General features: G+C 37.9%; 1 protein-coding gene and 1 long non-coding RNA gene across 3 annotated transcripts in view; one reads left to right on the top strand and one right to left on the bottom strand.

The window, feature by feature from the left end:
- Positions 1-12776, top strand: part of MALT1 (MALT1 paracaspase) — a 49508-nt gene extending 36732 nt beyond the window's left edge. For both annotated transcript variants that reach the window (XM_031441823.2, XM_031441824.2), the window contains 6 exons: positions 193-267; positions 596-723; positions 4414-4563; positions 6219-6376; positions 7518-7643; positions 8712-12776. In XM_031441823.2, coding sequence (XP_031297683.2) covers positions 193-267; positions 596-723; positions 4414-4563; positions 6219-6376; positions 7518-7643; positions 8712-9152 — 1078 coding nt within the window. In that variant the 3' untranslated portion in view covers positions 9153-12776. The remainder of the gene's footprint in view (positions 1-192; positions 268-595; positions 724-4413; positions 4564-6218; positions 6377-7517; positions 7644-8711) is intronic.
- Positions 1-14785, bottom strand: part of LOC105088985 (uncharacterized) — a 68076-nt gene that overhangs the window by 16901 nt on the left and 36390 nt on the right. The gene's annotated exons all lie outside the window — the stretch shown is intronic.

Here is a 14785-nt window from a genome sequence, read left to right on the forward strand (position 1 = left end):
TGTAGCTGACTAGATAAAGGAGTTTTGAGTCTATAATTTTAAATTATGTGTAATATAATAAATATGTGATGCTATTCTGTTATTATTTATTCTCTTTTAAGAATGCTGGGGTTTGGGGGGGTTGTTCTTTTTTTAAGAACACTGTTTTAACTTATTTATATCTGTCCTTCTCTCCTCCTGCCTTCTTAATAGAAATGACTACGATGATACCATTCCAATCTTGGATGCACTGAAAGTCACTGCCAATATTGTGTTTGGATACGCCACGTAAGAAAATTTCATGTTTATGTGGAAGACTCCTGCCTTCTTTGATGACTTCATTTTGATTGTAGGAGCCTAGAAATATCCATAGACACCGAAGCATAAATTTGCCTCCTTGATACTCTTGATAAAAAATGTTAAGTAATTGACTTTGGCACTTCATATCTTGGCCTCTTCTTTTTAATAAGCACGAGAGCATTTAGTTCTCGCTTAAAGATTAGCTGTGTAATTAGGGTGTCACTGAGAAGCCAGAGCGCATGTGAGGCTCACCGGTATTTGTGGAAGCCTCGTGTGTGGCAGGTGCTCGCTTTTTTAAAAATTTCTTTCTTTTCAGGTGTCAAGGAGCAGAAGCTTTTGAAATACAGCATTCTGGATTGGCAAATGGAATCTTCATGAAATTTTTGAAAGATAGATTATTAGAAGAGAAGAAAATTACTGTGTTACTGGATGAAGTTGCAGAAGGTAAAATAAAAACTAAAGAGAAAGCCCCTCAGGGTTCTCTGTTGGGTAATTGTTTTATTCCTACTATTACTGTGCAGGTTTGGAAATATATATAAAATGTCCAGCAACACCCCTGTTTAATTCCTTCTTTCCTATGGGCTCAGCTACCTGCCATCTATACAGCATTACCTGAACTACAAGGCTGATCCCAGACACAGTTGTGAAATAAATGAAGTGTAATCCTCGGAGCTCTTGACCTTGACCTCAGAGCTCACGCCTAGTGCCTGACGCTGCCCAGTCTACTGATTAAAAAAAAAATTGTCCAATGAGCATCCTCTTTCAGGATCAGAAAGATGAAACTTTACAGAAATTCTGAGGCCCTGTGGGAAAAAGCTGGGTTCTTTTTTTTCTCTTGATGTACTTAGTTTTAAAATTCTGCTTTAAGGACATGATCCCAGACGTCTAACACCACATCTTCCATTTCCTTGCATTCCTTCCCCACCTGCCTAGCATAGTGCTCTGCTCCTGCCAGGGCCGGAATAGGCACGTTACATCAGTAGATTGACAGGTGTTTTTTGAAATGGCTGTTTTATAAGTCATATCAGACTTGCAAACTGGCTCACTAGAAAAACAGGAGTTTCATGGATGTTCCAAAGATGGCAGTTTGAATATACAGTATTTGAGTGTTTAACTACCTGTACTAGTCACATTCGTTTATTTTCATGTCTTTTTCAGTGTAGATCCCTTAGCTGGGTCATTCGACTTAACCACTTTCCCTTTTAATGTAGACAAACAGGGCTTTGGCCCTCCTTCAGCCAAAGAAGTTCTGCTTTTATCTGTTTTACATATTGTGTGAGCTTCTATTTAAGCTCTCATTTGAAGGTTCTGGTGCTTAAAAAAAAAAAATTAAAGCCTTTGGTGTATATCATTTATTTTCAAAGTGAGATCTGTGAAGGTACTTCAGAGACTCAAATGTTGTATTCTAATTTTAGACTTCAAGATGCATTAATGGTATTAAAACTTAATAAAAAAGCACCAGTTCAGCCATACACTAAATTCTGTAGTTACAGCAGTGAATGGCATCCCAGTATGTGCTGTTTCTATTTGAACTTCTGGATTATATTTTTATTTATGCTCTATTATATATTTGAACTTTGGATCTTCTGGATAACTTTAAAGTATTTGGAAAAAATTAAAATATTCAAAGATCATAGGCCAGACAGTTGAGGGAGAAAAGCCACCTTTCCAGCTTCAATTGTGTGCAAGTGAAACAAAATATGAAATAAACTGGTTGCTGTTGTAAGCCATAACTATCAATCTGTGACTCCAGATTTTGATTTTTTTTGTTTGTTTACTACTCCAGAGAGCTTTATTGTTAAGGTGATTGAAATTTCAAAATAAATTCTTTCCTTTCCTAACTAGTTCTGGCAGGGTGACATTTAAGGTACCTGAAAACCATCTTGCTCTATAAAATTCCTGCTAGAAAAAAAATGTTTATAGAGATATAATTATTTTTAATGATAATTACCCTGGAACATACTTCTGACAGTTTTTATTGTTAACTGGATGTTCAACATGAATCTCAGACCTAGATGATAAACTACATCCAGTTATATGTTCCTTCTATCTCTTTCCTTGCCCCCTTACATGATAAGCATCATTCTAAAGCTTTGATTTGTTTCTTACATAGTTTTATTGAATTTATATATATCCACAAAAGTATGTATATTTTAACTTTGTTTTTAACTTTATCAAAAGATTATGCTCTGTGTAGTCTTTTGGGACTTTAATTTTTTTCAGTTAATGTTCTATTGCTAAGATTAATCCATATTGTTACATGACTGTAGTTCATTTTATCTGCTGTATACTATTCTACTGTGCAAATATACTACAATTTTTGCAGCTGCTCTCCTGTTGATGGGCATTTGAATTACATCTGGGTTGTTGCCGTCATGCACATGGCTGTTGTAAAATTCTCTTAATATGTTTCCTGGAGTGTGTATGCAAGAGTTTCTTTGGGGTATAAATCTAGAATTTGGAATTACTGGGTCATAGGATTTGTCAGTATTCAGAGAGAATGCCAAACTGTTTTGCAAAATAGTTGCACCAACCTACACTTAACCCCACTTCCCCATAATATACAAGAGCCAGTGTGAATCTGCACTTTCTCCATCACTTCGTATGTCAGGCTTTTTCATTTTTGCCAATCAGATGATGTGAAGTAGTATCTCACTGTGGTATTGGTTTGGGTATTCCTGATTGTTAGTGGTACTGAGCATCTCAATGTTTTTAATGGCAATATGTATATCCTCTTATGTGAAAATCTGCTCATGTCTTTTGTCCATTTTTCTATTGTAGTGTTTTTGCTTTTCTTACTGATTTAGTGGAATTCTGGTATGTCCTTGTACTAGCTGCGACCTCTGAGACATTATTGAATAAAAGTAGTGGTGGTAGACACTCTTGCCTCACTTCTGGTTTTAAAAGGAATGCTGATGCTTTCACATTTAGAATAAATAGATTTTTTAAATCCAGTCTGACTATCTTTGTATTTCAACTAGAAAATTTAATTCAACTACATTTATCATGGGCTTTTTGTACCTATTTTAACCATTTAAGTTTTTACTTGGCTCATTTTTCCTTTTTCATCTTTTTTAGAAGCTGATTTCTGTATCTTCTCTCCTATAACAGTATAACTTTCACATATGCTCACAACCCTTAGCCTCCCTCCTTAACCGCCAATATGCTGATGTAACTTAGAGTTAATTCTTGATTGTTAAAGATAGATTCCTCCCTCCCATTATCTTTCTCTTTCTCTCTCCATCTCTCTAGCGTTCTCTGACCTTATCATGAAAGACAAACACATTTGGAATCTTTTTCTGAATAAGAGGGATAAAGTCTTAGAGTTTTGTCTTTTTTTCCCAGTAAGTACTTTCCCAAGACTAGATATTACTTTATTAACATGTGATTTAATATATTCAGAAATAGGATTAATTTATTGTAACTTATTCATGTAGAATTATATGATGTGGTTTTATAAATTTAAATTGGGATTTGTCAATACTCGTAAGTCTCTAAACCATGTTGAATGATATTACGGAAGTATATGTATAACATTTTTATGTCTAAACCTAAAATGTTGGCACGTGCTATTTATTGACACCTACACATTAGTAAAAACGTAAAAATCAAGGGAATATGCACAGTATTTGGTTACCTTGGGTCAGGGGAAGGCAGCAGAAGTGCTCCACCCATATTGGTAGTTTTAACACATTATTTCCTGTTTTAAAAATAAGGAAATTTGAGTAAAGACAGCGTGATACCTTACCTCTCTCATAGCCACATAGTCATTTGTTTATAAACAGAATGTGTTTCTCAACAGACTAGACAAAGTTATCATGGCTGCCCTTTCAGTGAAGAAATATCCCTTCAGCTTTTTGTGATTGTCAATGCTTAGAATAGTAGAGATTCATTAATAGCATTATAGAAGATAAAAGCCAGGAAGGGGTCTTTTAGAAGTGAGCTGGTCCAATGGTTTTAATCTGTTTGCTCACTGCCATATCCCTCACACTTTCAACCATGCCTGGCACATAGTAGGTGCTTGGTGAGTATCTCTTGAGTGAGTAAGTGAGACTATGCCCCATTTGTAGGAGAGTCCTTGGCCTAAGTGAAAGGATGTGGTCTTAAAAATAATATTTACTTCTTATCTTTTAGATATGGGTAAGTGTCACCTTACCAAAGGCAAACAGGCTCTAGAGATTCGAAGTAGTTTATCTGAAAAGAGAGCACTTACTGACCCAATACAGGGAGCAGCACATTCTGCAGAATCTCTGGTGCGCAATCTCCAGTGGGCCAAGGCACATGGTACAGTAAAGTCTGTTTGTTTACCTCTTTGTGTAATGTTTATCTTAAATCATGAAGTGTTTTTTCTTCTGAATATACAGCTTTCCACCTAATTTTGTGATGAAAATATTTAACCCATTATTTTCACATTTGGTAAAATCAAAATATTTCAATTTTTTTGTTTTTAAAATAATTTTCAATTTGTCCAATATACAGTCCCAATATACACTGTGAGCTGTTGAAGTGTGCTGTTTCAAAAATCAGACAGGCCCAGGTTCTGAGCCTGTCTCTATGACTTGATAAACATGTTATCTGTAAATGGGGACAAGAAATATTACTTTCTTGTTAGGGTTGTTGATAGTGAATGAGATCACATGGAAAGACACAAACATGGTGGTCGGCAAAGACTGGATGCTTGTAGTTATTACTGAGCATCACTGAGCATTCTCTCTCCTGGACACATGAACCCATGGGTTGGTGAACAAGAGAAAGTGATGCAGAAATCATCTGCAACATAATTACCTTTGGTCATTCGATATAATTTAGTAAAAAGTTTAAATTATTGGCTGAAATAATGGTTTTTGAATTCTCTGTAATTCCCAAATCCCTATGCTGTGGATACATTAAGTGGATAATTAAAAATTAATTGTATTGATTGAACTCCTGTGTAATCTTTCTTTTCATAAGTCTGTTCCCTAAGATACAGTTTTAGTAAATTAACATTGAAGCACATTAAAATGTAAAATGCCATAATTATCTCAGCGTTCCAGATAATTGGATAATTGAAATTGATTTTTTTCTTTAAAAAAACCTCTAAATAACAATAGTAACAAAACTACAGTGGTAAAGATCAACAGTAAACAAAACCTTTTATAAATTGAAAAGGTCAAAGTATTTGTACCAAAGTGATATGTAGATAATTATTTATAATAAAGAACTCGTGCAGAATGGTAAAACAAAAACATTAAACCCCCTCTAATAAAAGGATGCAAATTCAACAATACAGTGAGAATATATTAATAATTAAGAAACAAATATAGCAAATGGCAAACGAGTAGTAATCAGAGAAAGGAAAACTGAAACTATGGTGGTGTATTTCCTTTCTAATCCCATGAGATATGCATTTTATTAACCTTGTTTTGGAAATATGTGAAACTATTTATATTCTGTAAAAACAAGAAGCTATCACATAGGTGAGAAACCAAATAGCTGTATCCAACAATCCTAAAGCATTAAATTTATATCAGAAATACTATGATAGAAAAAAAACACAGATATTCAGAATTGTTAAAGTGTTCAGTGACATTATGCTTTATTAAAAAATTATTTTCATGAAGTGAAAATATACCTACAAAATATATCTACAATTATATGTATATTTTTGATGACCACTATAAAAATTATGTATGCAAAGGGACAGGAACTGTAAGAAAATAGAAAATAAAAGATTTCTATTTGCTTAGCCAGCAGAATATTGGGCTTTTTTCCTCCTTTTTTTTTTTTTTTTAACCGAGTGTGTGTGTGTGTGTGCCTTCAAACATTGTTAGTTATAGAAGATTTTTAAGCAAAAGAAGTAGCTCTCACTGTATTTTGCCCTGTAAATGTTTGCTGCTTATGAGAAAACGTAACAAGCATTCTTTAAACATTTATAACTTTTTCTTACGGTTCTTTTTCAGAACTTCCAGAAAGTATGTGTCTTAAATTTCAATGTGGGGTGCAGATTCAGTTAGGATTTGCAGCTGAGTTTTCCAACGTCATGATAATCTACACAAGTATTCTCCACAAGCCGCCTGATATATTAGTGTGCGATGCCTATGTCACTGATTTTCCACTTGTAAGTCTCTCCTTTTATTTAAAATATAACGGGAAAAAAATTTTTTTAATAAAATATAGTGATATATCCTTACTAGAGACTAAATTTTTGAAAACTAAAATGTTGATAACAAAAAGGAAATACATGTATTACATATATGAAAATATTTGTATTTTAGTAAAAATGGTCAAATATTTAAAAGCTAATTGCCAAAATACCTTAAAGATGTCAAATTTAGGACTGTCTAAAGTTCACCCAGGAAGGAGGGCTTTAATTTCCCTTACCCTAAATAGAATATCAAATAGGAAGAAATAAAATGTGCTGTATGTCCAGAATAATTTCCCTTTAAAAACTATTGTTTCCAAAAAGACACCACAACAGTGCAAGTCCTATCTGTCAAGCTGTCGCCGGATATTGGAAGAATAGAGGTCTAGTTCTGTTCTTCATGTTGGCCACTAAACAGCGTCCCTCTTTCCTACATAGTTGTTGAAGTTGAGAAGTAAGCACAGAATAAAACAAGTCCACAACATCACCTTTGCTTCTGATAAAGGCTTCACAGAGGACACTGCTCAGTGTGAGAGAGAACGGCCTGCACTGACCCCCAGAATTAGACAGGTCTGCCCACCGGTCCCAGCAGCGCTGGGCCAGGATGGGTCTCCGGGCTCTGGGCAGCAGAGCCTGCAGGCTTCCTCTCTCCAGAGCTGCAGGGCAGATCTGCTGCTCTGGGCAGCGGTCAGCTGTAAAAGAAGGAAGAAGAAAGGACTGCCTTTGGCGTGTCCATTTATTCTTATTCTTCTTAAACACACAAACGACGTAAATCCCCCTTGTGCTTCCCCAGAGTGATGAATAAGGAGGGAGAGAATCCAGGAGTCAGACACTAATGGGGCTCCAAACTAAAAAGGAAATTTGAGGAGGCTTAGAAGTGCTTCTAGGAGTAGCTTGAAAGTAACTGTCCTTTCAGGTGTCACTTTTTAGGTGTATTGGTGAGGAACTTAAAATTCCTGTTACTAATCTGGAGTGTGGCTTTCATTGTATCTTTAGCCCTGGATAAAGGATTACCTACTCAGACCACGGTTCTTGAGAGAGCAGCTAAGATGTTTTATGTCATGCATAATACTGTGACTTCGTTGATTTCATTAATACCATTTACCTGTTTTCACAGGACCTAGACGTTGACCCAAAAGATGCAAATAAAGGGACGCCTGAAGAAACTGGCAGCTATTTAGTCTCAAAGGATCTTCCCAAGCACTGCCTCTATACTAGACTCAGCTCACTGCAAAAATTAAAGGTTATTACTTTTCCTGTTTATAACTACTAAGCGAAAACTTTGTGAAAGTGAAAATGCATTTTTGCCTGTGAACCTTGCCCATAGATGTACTGCCTCACTCACTGAGTGTAAATTGAAGCAGAGAACTGATTAACAGTGAGTCTGAGTGGCCTTTTGCGTATTGGATTCTGTCCCTGATAGTGACCTGAGGACTTGTATGTGAGAATGCATGTGACTGCGCTCCACGTTGTTAAATCAGAGGCATAGCACATAGTCTAAAATATCTTAGTGTTTTCAAATAATCATTTCCTAGTTCGGTGACTTTCTACAAAATAGAACTGGATTTTTTTTTTATATCTTTTTTCATTTCTTGTTAACCTTACAAATCAGAAACTACATGGTACACGGTCTGAAGGGTTGAGCTTTCTAATTAAAGCACATTCTTGCCGGACTTGAGTTTTTAATTTATTTATAGCCACATGACCATAGACTGCATTGGCCAAAACTTGGGGAGTGAAGTGGGCACTGCCGACAACCACAGGAGGACAGCAGTCAAACCTGCTGTCACCAGTTTACAGCCAGTCTGATTACACTCCTTACACCTTTGAAATTCAGTCCATCAGGTGATTCATTTCTACTTCTCTGCCTATGACTGTGGATTATTATTTTGTAATATTTTTAAAACAGCTAAACTTTTAACCTAGATGTAAAGCTGATTATTATTTCATTAAAAGATCATCCCCATCCCCAGTAATAGGGGAAGGCAGTTTCCCAAGCCCCACTACTTGGAAAACACCTTTTCACTTTTCATCAGAAATACAACGCCAGGTTGTTGTGATTTTGGCAACTCTGAATAGCAAAGGCTAGAATTCTACTAACTCAAAATACTGAACAAGGGAGAAAGAAGATCATTACAGCTGGCCTTTCTTAGTGTAGGTGTAGGGGGTGCCTTGAGGGTTTGGAACCTGGGAAAGGGGAGTGAGTGGGCTTTTTGTTGTTCGGCTTTGTCTGTGCGTGTGTGAATGACATCTTTAGATATAGTTTCACAGCTGGTAAAAATGAGAAACCTTATTTTCTTTTCCTTCCCAGGAACATCTAGTCTTCACAGTGTGTTTATCGTACCAGTACTCAGGACTGGAAGACACCATAGAGGAAAAGCAGGAAGTGAATGCTGGGAAACCTCTCATTGCTAAACTCGACATCCACCGAGGCTTAGGAAGGAAGGCCTGCTTCCAAACTTGTATTATGTGCAACGGCCCCTTCCAGAGCTCCACGTCCACCTCAGCGGGAGCTGGGCATTATCATTCATCTCAAGACTCATTCTGTGGTGTTTACCATTCACGTCTTAGTAATTCAAGTAATGTCCTGCCGTCAGATGGCTGTCCCTGCAGCCGGACTGCAGACACGTTCATTTCAAGCCATCATGCCCACCATCATCCCTGCCAGCTGGGCCGGAGCAACGTGCCGGTCGAGACGACTGATGAGATGCCATTCAATTTCTCCGATGGGCTCAGAATTTCCGAAAAGTGACCTCTTTATTTTTTAAAGTTATCATACTTAAATGTCTCACCCAACAGTACTTAACATAAAGTGAGGTATTGTGAAAAAGCCAAGTATATGTAGAGAGAAAATTTGTAATGGCTGTTTCATGGCAAACTCAGGACCTGAGATGTTGAACTGTTTAACTACAGACTTCTCTTTCCTCTTTTAAGATTTTGTGAATTGGCTGATTTGTTCTGTAAGTATGGAGCACGGGTGTGTATGTGTTTGTGTATGTAACAGATGTTTTCATTATGACCACTCTGAAGTAAGAACAGTGGAATGGCGTTACTTTAGAATAAGTCACTGTATTTTTAGAACCAGAAGAAGAACCTTGGTGATCGTCAGACTTAGCTGAATTTTATCAGTGGGGGAAGCAGATCGAGGTATCTTGTTAAAGTTAGAGCTGGCACCAGAACTGAGACGTCCAGTGTTTTCCACTACACACTCCCTTCCTGGCAGGTTCTGAGACAAGTATTTTTGTAGATAGATTTAAAGACGGATATGTAAATATGCATGTCTGTATATAATCTAAAAGTGTACAAACTTTAGTCTGTGATCGTAGGACTTTGCTGCAAATGCCAGCTAAGGGGTTTGTCTATAAATCTTACGTAGAAACAGGCGGAAATTTCTTGATCATGAGGTCATGAAAGCACATGAGAAGTGACAAAGTATTTGTCTGTGTTAAAGCTAGACAGCAGGATAGTTGTGCCTCTGGGTAACCTCGGTAGCTGCCTGCGTGAATTGCACAAACGTCGGACATGCCTTCCTTGATAACATGTATTTTCTCATTGAATTTTATTGGCCTTAGGAGATAATCACCTTTGGTTCTTACCTAAAAGCAAGCCTAAAAAGCAGCTGGCAATAAAGTTTAAATTAGTAGCTTTGAAACATCCCACAAAGAAAAATCCATCTTCACTGCTCTACTCTACCAGATACTCAAAAAGTAGTACTAATCCTTTGCAGACTTTTCCCAAAAATAGAAGAGAACACTTCAGCTCATCGTGTGAGGCCAGTATTACCCTGAGAAAAAACCAAAGACAGAACTACACAGCAGTGCCTTATGAATATAGACACAAACATTATTGACAGAATACTAGCAAACTAAATCTAGCTGCATATGCAAAGGGGCATGCACCATGATGGAGCGAGGCTCATCCCAGGGACATAAGGTTGCTTTAACATCCCCAAATCAATATAAAATGTAAAGTAACTGCCTTATTCACAATAGTTACATTCTCTGATGTCACCGTGAACACAGAGCCATTGCTCCTAGGGGAAGTGTGTGTTTTGCACATACATGTATCTCAAATAGGTTAAATCTTAAATCCTAAAGACAGTTTTTCCTAGTAGATTCCGTTTTCTTTATTTTACAAAAGACAAAATGAGGTTTGGACATATTAAGCAACTTGGCAGAGGTCACCCAGCTAACAGGCCAGAGATGAGATTCAGACCCATCCAGCTAGTCCCAGAGCCAGGGCTTCCTGTACCACATTGCCTTTCCCCCGGCCTGGTCCACCCTCTTCTAGTCTGCAGGAGAGCCGAAACAAGAAGGCGAAGCATTACCTTGTTTGGCCTCAGCTGAGAACACACGCGTCAGGGAACTCAAAATTTTAACATCTGCACATATCCATGAATGGTCATAAAAGTGCTACAAGTATTGATTTGGGGGTTACAAGTAAATTTTAAGTAAGTAAATTACCAAATTCACAAATACAGAATCGTGAATGATGAGATGTTCGTAAAGGACACAATTACCACATCTTAATAGATGCAGAAAAAAGCATTTGATAAAATTCAGCACCCTTTCATGATAAAAATACTCAAACTAGGAATAAAACAGAACTTTGTCAAGATGATAAAAGGCATCTACAAAAAACAAAAAAAACAAAAAAAACCCAGCACACCTATCATACTTAATGGCAACAGTCTGAATACTGAATGCTTTTTCCCCCTTAGATCAGAAACAAGACGTAAGACACTCATTCACATGCCAGCCCAGGCAATTAGGCAAGAAAAAGAGGCAGCCATACTGGAAAAGAACTAAAACTATGTATTCACAGACGACATAGTCTTGTTATATAGAAAGTTGTAAGGAATTCATCTTAAAACTAATGAGTTCAACAGATTGTGGGTTGCAGGATACACGATCAACATGCAAAAATCAGTTTTATTTCTGTACTAACAATGAACATTCTGAAAGTGAGATTTTAAAATTCTGTTCATAATAGCATTAAATGAAGAAACTAAAACTATAAAATGTTGAAATTAAAGAAGATGTCAATAAATGGAAAGGCATCTTTATTCATGGATTGGAAGACAACGTCATTTAGATGACAATGCTCCCCAAATTGGTCTACAGATTCAGTGCAATTCCCATCAAAATCCCAGCCAGCTTTTTTTGCAGAAACTGATAAGATGATAAATTCATATCAGAAATGCAAGGAACCCACAATATCCAAAACAGTCTTGAAAGAGAAAGTGGGAAGATTCACACTTAACCAATTTCAGAACTTACCCCAAAGCTACAATAATCAGAGCAGTGTGGTACTGGCATATGGACATGTACATGGAATAGAAAATATAACAGAGGCAGAAATAAGCCCATGTTATCAATTGTGTTTGGTAAGGGTGCCAGTACCATTCAATGAGAAAGCAGTCTTCAACAAATGGTCCTAGGATGACTGGGTAGCCATATGCTAGGGACCCCTTATAAACCATACACTTAAATACAGGAGCTAAAACTCTTACAGGAAAACACAGAGGTAAATCTTTGGGCCAAAGAGCTTCTTAGATATACCACCAAAAGTAGAAGCAACAAGGGAAGAAATAAATTGAACTTAAAACGAACTTCTGTGCTTTAAAGGACACAAGAAAGTGAAAAGGCAACCCACAGAATGGGAGAAAATATTTGAAAATCGTGGTGTCCGTGATACATAAAAGCTCCTAACAACGAGGCTTTTATACGCTAGTGCTTAACTGGTTACCGTGGATTAGTAACCAATGAACTGTCCAGTGGACCTTGTGATGATGGAAGTGTTCTGTATCTTCGCTCTCCCATACGATCACTTCCGGTCCCACGAGGTAATTGAGCAACTGCAATACAGCTAGTGTGAGGAACTGATTTTTTAACTTTGTTTTAATTTAAATAACTATGTATAGCTGGCGGCTTCCATATTCAACTGTGTGGCTGTAGAGAATGGGGCCAGAAGTTACGGAGGGGAAAAGGGCTTTATATTCTTCTGTATATTTGAACTTTTTTTTTAAACTAAGCACATTGTATTTATCATTTTAAAACATTTTAAAAAATAACAAAGAATGGTGCAGTTTTTGTCCTTTCTATCAGCCATGCTTTTGTTTTACTTGAACTCTCACACCAGTCGCTTTGTAATAAATACTAGCATAGGATTTCTTATACATCAGTGGAATTTAGGAAAGGTGACCTGTGCTACCAGTGACAATGCGAGGGAGAGACTAGGATGGTAAGATCTCACTAAATCCAAAGCTAATACTTCATCTAGGGAAGGGGCCTTGTCAGGAAAGTAACTTCAAAAATTGTAAAGTAGCAATTATAAGTTACATGATTTCTAATAAAAGAAAAAAATCAAAGCCTAATGTATGGAATCATTTGGATATAAAACATTAAAGTGTTGCTGATCCAGAGGTGAACAGGTAAATAAACAGAGACACAGCCTCAGGAAAGTAAGTCGTTAAGGAATACTGGCTCCCTAGAAACATTTTTCCCTGTTTTATTATTTTGTCTCATAAATGTATTTTTGTATGTATACCTACATACACATGACTTTTTTCCTGAGCTATTCGAAATTTACCCTTTCGCCCCTAAATACTCAAGTGTATATTGCCTAAAAAACAAGAATGTTCTCCTCCGTAACCACAGTACAGCTGTCAAGATGACATTCAGGATTCCAGAACCTCCCCCTGCTGTGGCCCGAACCAGCAGCTAAGTGCTTATCCCATTTGCTTCCCTTCCCTCAGGGATCACTGTCCCGTGCTCCTTGTCCAATATCTTAAAGACTAGTGTTCCATGCGTTTTGTCTGGTATTCTGGTTTTTAAGGTAGGACAGTAAATCTAGTCCTTATCATTCCATCATGGCTTGAAGTGAACATGTGCAATTTTTAAAACTAATCATATATATTCAAAAATACTTTGGATGAATTAGCTTATATTGCAAGAAACTATTACCCAACAAGGTTCATTTGCCCAAAGTGCAGCAAGTCAACGCTGAGACACCAAGGCCTGCAGCAGAGAAAGGCTTTATTCCAGAGGCAGCCCAGCAAGGAGATAGAACAAATCTCAAGCTCGCCTCCTCGTAGGCGAGGGGCCTGGGGTGTTTATGAGATGAAGCTGAGGTGTGGGGAGCGTAGGGAAAGGTGACTGGAGATAAGAAAAAGGTGAGGTCACCATTCTGTGCAAGTGCACCTAAGCTACAGGCTTCTTCGGGGTGCATGATCAGAGGCCAGCTTTTGGCCCTCTGATGTCAAAAGGTCACCAAGTGGACATTTGCACATGCCAACTTGGAGGGTCAGTGGCCCTAACCAGTCTTAACTGGCTTGAGAGACTGGTTCTAGGTGGACAGTTACCAGATTAGATTGGAAGACAGCTTCATTCAGCAGAAGCAAGTTTCCTGGGACAGTGAGATTCATAAGAGGGACAGGGTTGGTCTTATTCAACATGGTGCAGCGCACATAGTAGGTGCTCAAAGAATCGGTCAAATGAGTGAACGTCCAACCAGTCTGTTCTTGGCCCCGTGTGTCTCCCTTTGCCAGCAGAGGCAGGGTCTGTCCCTTCAGAATCTGATTGTCTTATTCTGTCGAGATACTGGAACTTGTACCTGATAAACTGCCAGAGGGTCCTGTGCTTTAGTTAATACGCACTTTCTACTAAACTAACTCTTCACTGCTAATGATGTGCTGTGTTGGTCTCAGTCTTTAGACCTAAATGGAAACCACCTGGCAGGGGGGCAGGTCTAGTTCAGTGGTAGAGTGCACAAGGTCCTAGGTTCAATCCTCCGTACCGCCATTAAAAATAAACCTAATTACCTCCCCCCCACCCGCCAAAAAAAGGAAACCCCCTGTTCTCTTTTCAGTAGAAACGCCTCTTACATTAACCATGAACAAATTAGGTTCCAAACACACAGCCCCCAGAAGACATCAGCACAATTATCTGGAAGACAGGGCACTAGGCACTGAAGGTGGAGTGTCCGGTTCATCAGGGCACAGTTGTAAAGTTACTACGTGCAATCAAAGGGTGAAGTTTAAATACCTGTACTTTAAAGAGGAAGGGAATCAGAGGAGGGCCACGGTGCAGATTAGAAATCCAGGCACCTCTTCTGCTGGAGCTATCAAAGTCAGCTTTCCCCTTGTAGATGGAAAGAAAATGGAGGATTCAGAAGCTTCTGGAAAGTGGAAATTATTGGGAGAAAGGATTATGAAAACAAAGAATGCAGTGATTTGAGCTAGGAAGGCAAAAAATATGCTGAGCTGGTATTTGTATTTAAGGTGGTTTGTGGATTCACACTTCTAACTACTTGTACATGTGAGTAAAGCCAGTCCCTTTAACTTTTCTCCCTCTGGCACTGATCCATCTCCCCGACCACATGTAG

Source organism: Camelus dromedarius, chromosome 28, assembly GCF_036321535.1.
Source record: "Camelus dromedarius isolate mCamDro1 chromosome 28, mCamDro1.pat, whole genome shotgun sequence".
Classification (NCBI taxonomy): Eukaryota; Metazoa; Chordata; class Mammalia; order Artiodactyla; family Camelidae; genus Camelus; species Camelus dromedarius.